The 13,434-nt window shown below is 34.5% G+C and overlaps 3 protein-coding genes across 4 annotated transcripts in view; all 3 read right to left on the reverse strand.

The window, feature by feature from the left end:
* On the reverse strand, positions 6,875-8,104 carry LOC104765499 (putative F-box protein At3g16590). The gene has a single exon (XM_010489219.2). It carries the CDS (start codon positions 8,102-8,104, stop codon positions 6,956-6,958), a length of 1,149 nt encoding a protein of 382 aa, XP_010487521.1. The 3' UTR covers positions 6,875-6,955.
* LOC104765500 (helicase-like transcription factor CHR27) lies at positions 8,394-11,968 on the reverse strand. 2 transcript variants are annotated; one of them, XM_010489220.2, is made up of 10 exons: positions 11,880-11,968; positions 11,264-11,405; positions 11,055-11,126; positions 10,884-10,961; positions 10,116-10,797; positions 9,907-10,037; positions 9,589-9,810; positions 9,033-9,485; positions 8,733-8,942; positions 8,394-8,620 (listed from the first exon to the last, which is right to left on the reverse strand). In XM_010489220.2, the coding sequence occupies exons 2-10, from the start codon at positions 11,363-11,365 to the stop codon at positions 8,513-8,515; spliced, it is 2,058 nt and encodes a 685-aa protein (XP_010487522.1). In that variant the 5' UTR covers positions 11,366-11,405; positions 11,880-11,968; the 3' UTR covers positions 8,394-8,512. The 2 variants fall into 2 exon arrangements, with proteins under 2 accessions (XP_010487522.1, XP_010487523.1); XM_010489221.2 differs by lacking the exon at positions 11,880-11,968 and having other exon boundaries at positions 11,055-11,136; positions 11,264-11,346.
* LOC104767553 (pentatricopeptide repeat-containing protein At3g16610) overlaps positions 12,310-13,434 on the reverse strand; it is a 3,128-nt gene continuing 2,003 nt past the window's right edge. The window contains exon 2 of the mRNA XM_010491564.2: positions 12,310-13,428. Within this exon, the coding sequence (XP_010489866.2) occupies positions 12,376-13,428 (1,053 nt within the window). The 3' untranslated portion in view covers positions 12,310-12,375. The remainder of the gene's footprint in view (positions 13,429-13,434) is intronic.

Here is a 13,434-nt window from a genome sequence, read left to right on the forward strand (position 1 = left end):
TTTTTTTTTTTTTTTTTTTTTTTTTGGGATCAGCGAACTATTTATAATAATATACTTTGGATATTAAAAACACGAGTTATTTTACCTACCATCTATTAATATGTCAACATTTTAGACGAGATGGGATTCTAAATGGAGTATACATAGATCAAGCAAACCACTCTTTTGGACCCACTAGACTTCTATGAGCTATCTTTAGCGAGATAGACTCGGACCGGCACAATACGTTATCTTTGGGCCATATTTAGAATAAAATAATCTAAGGTGTGAAAGATATTTGTATGAGAATATCCAAGAGGTAGGTAAGTGATAATCAATTGAAATAAAATGAAGGGAAGAAGAAAATATAAATTATAACAGTGTTAACGATTAACTAGTGTTTTGCAAAACAAACTAAGAAACAGACTAAAACCCTCCAAGCAAAGAAATATATAAGTTCCTACTTAAAAAAAGGAATTTAAACATAGTAGATGCTACTATATAATATAACTATATATGTTAGAAACCATTTTTAATATCTCAAAAAACACAATGCAAGTTAAAAAGACTAGCATTCCTGAAATTTCCAAAATGTTTGAACATAAGTACTTGCACTCGTTCTAAAAACACCCAATCCTTGTCGAAAACCTCCACAAAGTCATGGTCTAAATCCAGTTGCAAATCTTCAGTAGAACATCCTTCTATCTGCTCACATAGATGCTTTAGATTTTTTGGTATCACTCCGTTTACTTTATTAACCTGTTCCCACCACCAAATAACCGCATTATTTTGCAGGATCACAAAACCATAACAATATTATTCACAACACTAAATTTTTTGACAAGCTGGTTTAGGGTCTCAATATTACCCTAAGAAATTCAAAGCTTTTATATTCTTGTTGATGTCATCTGTCAATACATATACCAAGTAACAAATTATCATGTTTGTTGAACTCTCTAAAATGCTTTATTGTTAAAAAAAGAAAACCAACTGAAAACACCTTATACTAGCTAGCAAATATAGCATCTTCATTAGTAGAAATATGTACCGAGGACAGAGAAAACTAAAACCTGGGAAATGATGACTTTATGGTCCAAAGCCATTCTGTCCTTATCATGCACCTAGCATTTGCAATTTTTTTTCTAAATTCGCTCACATCAACAGCACATAATTCCGTCAATGGTGCAAAGACAAGTCCCGCAAAAATGAAGTAACTTGGAAGGATGTAATATTGTTGCACTTTAGCATGCAGCTTCACTTTCATACAATAAACTATTGTAAGAATAGTTTAAAAATGTGATACAATATACTATTCTTACGAGAAACCAATTTGGGTTGGCTTGAAATCTGGTTGAATCACTTCTTAGTTAATATCCCCAGAATGCAAACCCTACACATCCAAAATAACCACAAAAATGTGAGTTTCAAATATATATATATATATATTTTTTCCAAACAGACGCGTTCAAAATTCTAAATTCAAAAATTGAGCTAATATTACATACCAAAGTCGCTCGATCTTTCTTCATTGCAAACTTGCCAAGGTCGAAGAATGTGATTTATGTAGGCGTAGGAAGAAATCTTCACCGCTGATTCCAGCACCGATGGATCAAACTGAAGAGCTTCTAATTTCTCCCGCCGCTTCTCCAACCGATCGTCAAACAGCGTATGCATTTTGGTCACAGAGTTCATGTAACAGCGTATGCATTCTCGTCTGCTGCCGTAGTAACATTTTCTCTTTAGTTGGAATCCCTAATTTTTCCCGCCGCTTCTCCAACCGATCGTCAAACAGCGTATGCATTTTGGTCACGGAGTTCATGTAACAGCGTATACATTCTCGTCCGCTGCCGTAGTAGCATTTTCTCTTTAGTTGGAATCCCTAATTTCTCCCGCCGCTTCTCCAACCGATCGTCAAACAGCGTATGCATTTTGGTCACGGAGTTCATGTAACAGCGTATGCATTCTCGTCCGCTGCCGTAGTAGCATTTCCTCTGTTACATGAATTCCATGACCAAAATGCATACGCTGTTTGACGATCGGTTGGAGAAGCGGCGGGAGAAATTAGGGATTCCAACTAAAGATGGTTCGTGAAAGAACCACTCAATTATCTATTTTATTGTAAAACCTTTCGATTATCTCTTTAATGGTAAAACCCCTTAACTTTAAATCCGTTAATAAAAATTCTCCTCTGTCCACAATGTCGTTAAAATTGGATGATTACGGATAAGTCGTAGTTAAATTAAATCGTTGTGTTTTGAAAAACCTAAAAAACGACATGTTATTTTATAAGTCAAGAATTATGATAAAAATCCAAAATACCATTATACATCTAGATGTACTACTGGAACATAAAATTTATCAAAATAAGATTCCTAGTCGAGTGCAACATCAAAGTAAACATGAAGCAACAAAAAAAAACCATTTTTTGTTTTCAATCACTAGCACACATAATTAAAAGTACACATTCATATAAAATAGTGAAATTTTCTTTTAAAGTATTCAAGACATCTACAAAATAAAATAGAAAAGTGGTATTAATATTTATTAATTAGCAGATAAAATGAAAACCATGCATCAAGACCTAAAACAAAATTCTGATATCAGCCAACCATAAAAATGTATCAAATTTGAGACCGGACATAATCCAATTTCACTTCATTTGTACCATTCTAAAATATGGATGTTTTATTAATATTTTTTTAACTAGATATTGTGTGTGAACTGTAGTTTGCAACATCTTGAATTAATTTATACACATACAACGTTGCGTTTCTATCAAAAATCTAGCTGGTCTCGTAATCTCGTATACAGTGAAAATGATGTCCACAAAATCTCAAAATAAACATATAATATGAATATATGATCATTCTTATTATTATCTCAAAGAGCAAATGAAGCACAATGAGACGATGGACTTCCCCATCCATTTGTTTATCAAATTTTCCTACACCCATGAGTCCTTGCCATGTTTACTGAAAACATGTGCAACAACTTATTCTTGCATAATGTGTTTGTAATCGCTACAACATGTTGTTTTATCTTGTAGGTTTACCGAAAGAATTGGAATGTCATTAAGGATCCACTTTTCTGACTACATCCAAATGTCTCGTTCATTTCATATGGATTTCAATCAGTCCTTTTGTAAGGAGCTCACGTCTACGGTTAATGGTTCTTCAAGTGTAAGAATGTGTAATGCCAACCCCATAACTTAGAAGAAAAGAAAACAATTATGAAATATCGACTTTTTAGGAAATGAGTATATTAGGAAGGAATGTAGCTAGACACAAACTCTCCAAAGATGCTTGCATAAAATTGCTTGATTAAACATACATGTTTATAATACGTTTCTTTAAACCTTAGAGGAGGTTATTGGTTTATGATTTTAATAGATTTAAAAATCCAAACAAAAATCAGGTGTTATTCAATTATTGATTTTTAAAATACTTCTCAAAATTATGTGTTATTGGCTCTATGATTTATAAATACTTGTTAAAATCTCATGTTTTTAATTTAACGATTTGTTTTTGGACTTCAAAAGCCACATTATGTTTTTAATGGATTTGAATGGATTGAAAGTGTAAAATAGAAGAATTCAAATCCAATGATAAAACACGTTATTTCAAAATCCATGTGTTTTGATTTTCATAATTTATAGAAATCAATTCTCCAATAACAACTTCTTAGAACTCTAATATTTTCTTAATGTTGATAATGAAGTTAAATATGGTATATAATGTTCTTTCCTCAAATCAATCATGTTATTCCATATATTGACAGAGTAATATGGTATTTAACTTCATACTAATTACTCTGTCAATATATGAAATAGCATGACTGAAAATAATAATTCTCGTTAACAAATTTTTAGTTGTAATATATAATTTTATATTCGATGACAACTTAGATTGGACTGTTGTATTAAGACACTCACCACTTATCATAAACATATGGTATGTACATTTTAAGTTATAATATAGATATATACCATATGGTGGTATGTACATTTTAAGTTATAATTAGGATTTAACCCGTAGTACACCACAAAATATTTGTTTTTTCATTTATTTATATATATAATTTTTATGATTTTATATTATAATTGATTAAGTTTATTTGAATTTTTAAGATGACGCATTGTTATATATATATTAGTGTATTGACAATAAAAATTTGTGTTATTGATTTGTGATTTTGTATAGATATTTCCATTAAAAATCATAATTAAGGAAGGTAAAATATTCTAGAATATTTATTTTTTATTACAAACATTTCATCCAAGTTTTAATATTTATTCAGATGAAAAAGGTTAATTATGAAAATCTTATAAATAAAAAGTTAGAACACAAAATGTATTTCAAAAATGATAATATAGATATATACACTTGATTAAATTTGGAACATCATTCATAAAGCCTCAGCTGAACAATCCATAAAACAATGAACCCTTAAAATTTAGTTTGCAATAAACAAAACCAGTACCTCAAAAATGTAAACAAAACAAAACTTCTCATTCTCGTTGCTCTTGAAATAAAGGAATGGAACCAAACTAGGAACATAGACAAGGTGAAAAGGCCAAGGATCAACCTCAAAAGCCATTTGAATCTTCTTGAACCTATCTCCCTTCACTACATAGACGCAACACACTTCCCTTTTAAGCGTGTCAAAGTTACACTAATTTATTTGTTTGGCCAAAGAGAAACAATAAAACTAATAAAGCTTGTTTATTATTTTTTTCGTGTTGTGTTTGTATAAAGCTTGTTTCCATTTTCTTTTTCTAGAAGTCAATTTTCATCTATACAAGCTAAATAAAAGGCAGTAGAGTTAATTCAACAAATAATTGACAGATTCGAGTCCATGAGTTTGGAATAGACGATGGAACAATACGACAGAAACTATGTGCTCAAGCTAGTGTTTCCTCTCTCATGTTTATACATACCGCTCCTTTAATCCAAGAATAGACGAGGGTGACAAAGGCTTCGAATACTTCTTGATTTAAATGAAGTTTTGAAAAAGATAAAATATAATGACTATCTTTTCTTTCTATTTTTCTTCCCAAACGATAGTAACAAAATGTGACTAACGTGCTAAGCCAAAAAAACATAGTCTCACCCCTAAAACAAAAAGATGTCGCGATAAATGATTTGTTGTCTGTTAGGATGCCTCAGCTGCATACATCGCTGCACTTCCATTTGACTTGTGCTGCTTTAGAAGGGAGATAATTTCATAAAGTAATTCTCCCCTTGAAGTCAATGACTCTGTCTTGTTTAAAATAACCTAAAATAGCCTATTCTGATTGTCTCTGACTGCATAACCCTTGAATAGAACAACAAGTATGCAGTAGAGAGGTCACCATTAGTCTTGATGTCGGATTGAGTAACAGCTAAAACATTACTATCATTAAAACAAAACTATTTGTTCTCCTCCAACTTAGTAGACGCAATATAATGACCACCAACCAGGCCACCACCCTTGCGATTACTTATGACATAAAGTTCATAAACATACTGGCTGTTTTTATTCTCTACGAACTTAATCAAATCTAGATTGTGTATCGGAAAATTCACCAATGTTCCAAGATTCTCGACATTCGAAACGTTTAATGTGGAATACAACTACATGAAGTGATCAATGGAACTTGACTCTCTTCCACAACCTTGACAAACCAGTGTTGACTTGAAATGTTCTTGGAAGACTCTAAGATCTCGTTCACCACCTTAGTATATATATATATATATATATATTTTTGGCACACACTTTGTGTTTGAATTTTTGAGTTGCACTTCTTAACATGGACAAACGAGTTTAAGCACATCAACAATGTAAACATTGGTAAGAATCCTGCGCTCTGATATAGAAACATCTATTTCTCTAAAAATCGCATTTTTCTCTTAGGATAATCTGAAAATTTGGTTAAGTAAATACCTTGGGGATAACCAACAACGTACATACATGTAAAGAAAACACTAGGCTAATCAAGACAATTTGTGATCAATTTTGCTCCAAAACAAACAATGTAATATCTTGAAATATACTATTACGTACTTACATCTTTGTGCTAATTTTACATTTTAACTTTAATTTTTTAGAAAGAACCATTACATTCGTAGTTTTTAGACTGAAAAAAACAGAAAATGATAATGAAATCTATATTTATTAGTAAAGATTATTGTATAATGAGACTAGCCACTTTACAAATTTCTCTGGGCCAAATTCACAAATCATTGCCTTTGAGGATCACATACAAAAGTAGGCAAACTTATGTGTCTACATTGACACATTGGTAGTAATTCATAATTCTAGACTTTTTCATGTATCATGCTATATTTTTATGACAGAATTTATTAAACGATTCCACCAGGCCACACTAAACAAAACATTCAAAAACATATTTAAAAAAAACGCTTTGGCTTTTGTATAGTCTCTGATCCATAAAACATGAACTATCCAAAACCTATAAGAAGTCGAAATAGACTCACCACTTATCATAAACGTACGGTATATACATTTTTAGTCATAATATATACACTTTATTAAATTTCGAACCATCATTCACAAAGCCTCAGCCAGAGCCGGACTTGACCCCATTGAAATGAAACATTGCAATGGGGCCCCACATTTTTTGGATTTTTTTTGGATACAATGAAGCCCCCAAATACTCAAAAACTGTTACTTTTCAGAAATTTTAAGGGGTTGTTACAGTTTTTTTAGGACATTTTGTATCTATATTTTTAAAATTAGGTGTTTTGTTTAACTGTTTTTTCTTTTTAGTCTATAGCTTTTATACTAGGAAAATTATGACTATATTTTTTTATAATTTGTATGGGGCCCCCAAATGCTTTGGTCCGGCTCTGGCCTCAGCTGAACAAACCATTAAAAAAAGTACTTTTTATTTTTATTTATTTAGTATGTTACCCAATCCATAAAACAATGAACTCTTAAAATTAATACCTCAAAAATGTAATAAAAACTAAACTTCTCATTCTCGTTGCTCTTGAACTAAAGGAATGGGAACCAAACTAGGAACATAGACAAGGTGAAAAGGCCAAGGATCAACCTCAAAACCCATTTGAATCTTCTTGAACCTATCTCCCTTCACTATATAGACGCAAGGCTTACCAATTTCATCACAAGTACACACAATGAGCCTCTTGTCATCATTGTTATCGACGTAGTAACTCGGCTGAGAATTACAGCGTGTATGGTTTTGTAATCTCGGGAAGTCTGGTATCGACACCGTCATTAACAGTCTCCACGACACAATCTCCTTCATATCTCCAGTAATCATGTTCTTGGTCACCCAAATCTTGACCTTCTTTGTTGTCTTGCATTGTTCCAACACAGAAATCCGATCTCCCCTAAAAACCTCAAGGATTTGAGTATCTCCGAAATCGTTCTTACACGGCAAAAAACAAAATGGCTTGAATCTCTCGCTTGAAAAATCAAAGCTTTGGATAAAAGTATCACCACTCTCAAACCTCTTAGCAATCCAATACAGAGTTCCATTCAAAGATAAAACAGTCCGTGGAGACCTTACGTGCCAGTCAAGTAAACCAAACTTACAATCTTTCCACGCATTGGTTGCAAACTCGTAGATTGAAACCCTCGGGTCAATTTTGGTGTCACTGCCGTCGTCCATCTCTTGACTGAAACCATAACTTAACCCTAATATCTTGTATTCCTTATCAGGTCTACCGTTATCATAACCTAGTCCATATAAATTGAATCTATTCCTCTTCGGCTCGATCCATTTAGTTTGTCGTTCTCTCAACCATGGATTCCAGATCGCAACCTCGCGAGGCAAAGCAGGGCATAACAAAAACCCGTCGCAATAAAACATGTTTCGATACAACTTAAGTTTCTTATCAGGACCCTGATCATGAGTTTCTAGGTTTAGCTCACGCACCTCTAAGGAATCATCGAGATTGATGCCTATTGAATAAATCTTGGAATTCTCGGTCCGTAAGATGAATTGAGGACGGACGCAGGCCAAGTGATTGTTGATGAATCTCTTGTCGTTGTAGAGTGTGTTCCATTGTTTGCAAACGGTTCTGAATCGAGCGAGAGATAGAGGTGGAACACGATAAAGTATCTCATCCTCCAACTCCGCTGGAAGCTTCTTCGGCATCCTTATTTTTTTTGGATAGAGAAGAAACCCTAATTTCTTATATATACTCAGTTGAATAAAAATATATAATTATAATTAATTACTAAAATATCTAAACCCAATATTTTTCCATTTTTCACATTGCAATTATGACAAAAAGATCTGGTTGATTTCTTGGATTACCAAGCCCAAAAAGAATTTTACCACCTTTTTAGATCCTCAAAATTAATTGGTCTCTTTCATCTTTAATTTTGTCTGATTTTTTTTAAAATTTATTTGTTTGGTGATAAGTAAACCATTTTTGCATTACTAAAAAAAAATCTAACCAACATGTGAAATTAAAATATCTCTTTACATTCACACTAAAAAGCTAGAGGTTTTATTCCTTGTCAAAACTCTAGCTAGGGGCACACGGTCTTCGTTATATTTCTACTCACCAAAAAATAGGTATTCAAGATCTTCTAATGTTAGTTGAATCGCAGAACTTTTACCATGTTTTTCACCCAATGCAGATGCAACAATTTTCCTTTTACGTTCCTGTGAAAATTAATTTAAAGAAACACAAATCACAATTGAGTGGAGAAATGTTATTATAATCTTGAAATGATCCTGATAGGTTTGGACCAATATTAGAAATAATTAAATATACCTGAAGAGTAAGAATTCGTTCCTCGACGGTATTTTTGATGGCAATACGTGTTACCGTAACAGTCCGAGTTTGTCCGATACGATGAGCTCGATCGATAGCTTGGTCTTCAGTTGTTGGATTCCACCAAAGATCCAAGAGAATAACATGACAGGCAGCTATCATGTTCAATCCAAGGTTTCCAGCTTTAAGAGACATCAACATCACTTCTACCTGTTTGATATTAAAACATTGCATTAGTTGTCTTATATAGATAAATGTAATATGCGAATTTTGAAAGCAAAGTAATGTAACATCACTTACATCTGGATCATTGTTGAATTCTTTTACAGCTATGTCTCTTGTTAGTAGAGACATCGAACCATCTAGTCGTCTGAACTTTATACGGTTTTTGACAAAAGACTGCTCAACCAAGTCAAGCATACCCGTCCACTGAGAGAAGACTATAGTCTTTATTGGTGGAGAGTCTGGATCAGAGCCTTGCTTTGGAAGCGACTGAAGAATCTCTATCACAGCTTTGATTTTGGATGAAATAAACTCGCCTTGTAGCGAAAAAAGAACTTTCTTATCCTTAGGATCATCATAATCGTTGATGCAACTTCTAATTGCAGATTCAGTGAAAACATTATCATGTTTAAGCTCTGTACTGCAATTAAGTGCAGGGCACGTTTTGTGATCCCCATTAATGTTTTCAGACACACACTCATAGCAAAACACATGGCCGCACAAAGTAACAACAGGGTCTTTTGGTGGATCCTGCAGAGAATAATAATAAGAGTGAAAAAAAAAAAGAATATTAGGAACATAGTGAAAGAGCCTCAAGACAATCAATGCGCAACCATTACATTAATGCACTTACGTTGCAGACATTGCAGATGCTAAAGGATGATTTTAAGAGATTGAGGAGAATGGTTAGATACTCTCTATCGGATTCATGACCCACATCTGGTATTTCTTCAATAGCATCTGAGTGACTATATCCATTAACAAGTTGTGGATGATTACAAGCTTGGCGTAGCCGCAGAAGCATTACCAAAAGATGAGCCATGTGTTCATGCAAAGTACCTTCATCAGCATATTCCTATAGATAAGAGAAAGATATAAAAAAATATATCATATTACAAGGTACGAAGTCACCATTGTGTATATACATATAAGATAACTATCGGAGAATTACCTGATACTGCAAACGTGAATACATTTCAAGCTTCCTGTAGAACGACCATTCTACTACTGAAAAGTCCACTTTGCTCAAATTAACTTGCTTTGGAGGTAGAATAATTATAGGCTGTCCATCAAGTAATGTTCCTATAGAAGGACAACATAAAGACAATTAGAAGATGATTAGCACAACTACAAAAGGGCATAGTAGGAATAAACGTATACCTTTGGTGCGGCGAAGCATTATTCCCCTTAGAACAGCTTGAAGCTTCTTGTAACCCCGAAGAGAGTTTTTGGAAATTGGAACCTTGATTCTTTGACGAAATGAAAGGCACATGGCATAGGGATGATATCTAAGAAACCTGAAATAGCTATAAAGATCGTCAACTTTGTTCTGTATCGGTGTTCCAGTCAAACACCATCTCCTCTTGGCTCTAAGGCTAAAACAAGCTTTTGCAACTAGGGTTCTATGGTTTTTAATTGTATGAGCTTCATCTAATACTACTCTCAACCATCTAACTCTTCCTAGTGCACCAGCGGGAGGCTGAAGATTAGATCCTTCAAAGCTTGCTCTGTCTCTCTTCTTACTGAATGTATCAAAAAGACCCAGCAAAGGGTTTTGAGGGACTTCGTTTGTAACAATGGCGTAAGTTGTCACAACCACATCATATTTTGCTAATTCAATAGGATCTTTGGTTCTGTTAGATCCATGGTAGATTAAAACAGAGAGCTTGTGTTCATCAGAAACCTTCTCTTTCACTTCTCTTGCCCATTGCTTTACAACACTTGCTGGACAAACAATCAATGTACCACCAGATTTTCGACCTTTTCGCTTTTTCTGCTTTGATTGTAACTTCAACTTATGCAATAGGACTAGAGAGATCGTCGAGATTGTTTTACCAAGTCCCTGCATTAGCACACACACACTTGTGAGAAATTTTACATATCACCTAGTTCGAAAAAAAATCGTGATCAATATAATTAAATTGTGACCTGATCATCTGCTAATATCCCTCCCCTACAATTCCTGCTTCTTTTTTCTTTCTTACGCATCCATTCCAATGCTATTTTCTGAAGAAACAATAGAGATATTAGTATACTCAATAGGACCAAAGTCCAAAGTAAGGACAACAAAAAGTTAAGTCAAAACGTGATAATTATTACCTGATGCCTCATAAGAGGAACTGTAAGAACACCATGAGGTAGATCCTTTTCGGTCTTGGGTTGTTTCAGATCCTGTAATTAACTAAGCCATGTTAATTGATATCAGGTTGGTTAATGGGATAACACCAACATAATATGAAAGCAAAATCACAAAAAGAGCTAAGTGTTGAAGTCGAAAAAAAAAAAAAAAGAGATTAAGATGAATATACTTGTAATGCAGCCTGATAGATTTCCCTCTCGTTAACGGTGGTCTCCCCTTCTTTTACTTCTTCATCACTACCTGAACTATAATTCTCCATAGCAGTATCCATCCTAAAACCTCTTTTTGATGTCAGAGTCAAGAACTCAGCCCTGCCAGACAAAGACATTACTGTTAACTAACGAAACGGTTGTTTGATCAAAGAAGACTATTTAAGCAACCATCATTCGAATCAAATATCCTTGTAGATTAAGTAACATTCTTTACGTAACGAAATATAAGCATTCTTAAAAATTAACAATCAAACATTACCAATTTTGTTAAGGTTTATGTGATTTATAAAACCCTATTGATCACGAGGAGGTAAAAGTAAGAAAAGGGCAGAACAAGAACAGAGGACGAATCCGAGATGAATTGGGAAAATTTGGGACGTGATCAAGATGAAACGAGTTTGTGATTAAGAATCGCACTGTTGTTTAGGGTTGCGGCTTGGACGGAGAAAGAGACGATCGCACGGAACGAATTTTAAACAACAACAATCTCTATATATAATGATAATAATACCAACAAAGGGCTTTATTAGTAAGTCGGTTGGCCCAATAAGATTTTTGTATATATACACTTACCTTGCCACTTTTTACGGCTGAGTTTTGAAGGTGGAAACAGAGTAAGCTCTTTGCTTCTCCGGTTACTTCCCCCCTGTCTTCCTCTCCAAAATCCTAAATTTCATATCATTATGGTACCGTCGAATTCCCAATCTTCAGGGTTTCTTAGGTGTGTTTTAGCGACCAATAGCAAAGGAGCTTCATAACACTCATGACACTTCTCCATGTCTTGTCTACCTGGTTCACAACAAGGAGATCAACTAAAACTCCTGAAAATAGTTCTAAACATCCTCTTTACTAGTTTGGTTTTACTATTGTATATAGACAGCGATAGTAAAAGATATGCAATACCTGCGTCTGGTATTGGGCATAAACAATGCATCTCTCTTTACGATCTCATCTTGTCGAGCTTCCATTATTAGTTCATCTCACCTGCAATGATATCTCTTTCAGCCAATTTTTGATAATGCCAGACTTCCAAGAATACTCAAGGTGCTGCTTAAGATCCTCATAATAATCAAACATCGACCCAGCTAAAACCAGGGGACTTGTGAAGCCCTCTTTTCTTCTGTGTCATTCTAATATTCTCTGCATCTTCCCATCTCTCAGCAGCTGAATAGGTGTTGGAGAGAAGAACTAGGCTTTCTGTTGTTCCTCCAAGACTCTGCATCTTTTTCGACACTTCATCCCCAAGTTCCACATTATTGTACGTCCAACAAGCAGAGAGAAGTGTACCCAACACGCGAATGTCTGGCTCAAATGGCATCTTGTTGACAAAGTCATAAGCTTCATCTAAGTGTCCGGCACGTGCTAGAAGATCAGTCATGTAAATGTAATGGTCTATTCTTGGGATGACAATGAAATCTCCTCGAGACATGGACTTGAACAGTTGTTTCCCTTCATCCACAAGTCCTGAATGGCTACAAGCAGACAAAATAGCAAGAAAAGTCACCTCGTCTGGGTTCACACCTGTGTCACGCATACTTTTAAACAGAGAAAGAGCTTCTTTTCCAAGCCCATGAATTCCAAATCCAAACAGCATTGTGTTCCACGAAACTATGTCCCGCTTATGCATTGTGTCGAAAATTCTCATGGCTACATCAAGTTTCCCGCACTTTGTGTACATATCCATCAGTGCATTACAAATGCTTGTATTAGCTGAATAGCCATGAACAACACAATACCCTTGGCAACTAGAACCGTGTCCCAAGTCAGCCAAGTGAGAACAAGCGTTTAAGACACCAAGCAGTGTTGTTATATCTGGCCTAATTCCAGATGATTTCATATCATGAAATAGACGTAAACTCTCTTCAGGACGACAGTTCTCCACACACCCAGAGATTAAAGAATTATATGAAATAACGTCTTTCAAGCCAATCTCACTAAACTGCTTAAAAGCATCGCATAAGCTTCCATACTTGGCGTAGAATGAAATAATGGTGTTTCCAACAGTTAAGTCTAAGATGAAGCCTGCTTTAACCGCGTAACAATGTACGCATCGCCCTCCATTCAGATCTCCAAACCTTGCACAACCCATCAGAATAATCCCAATGGCCACTGGTGTCGTCACCTTTGT

The sequence above is a fragment of the Camelina sativa genome, chromosome 19, assembly GCF_000633955.1.
Source record: "Camelina sativa cultivar DH55 chromosome 19, Cs, whole genome shotgun sequence".
In the NCBI taxonomy this organism is placed as follows: Eukaryota; Viridiplantae; Streptophyta; class Magnoliopsida; order Brassicales; family Brassicaceae; genus Camelina; species Camelina sativa.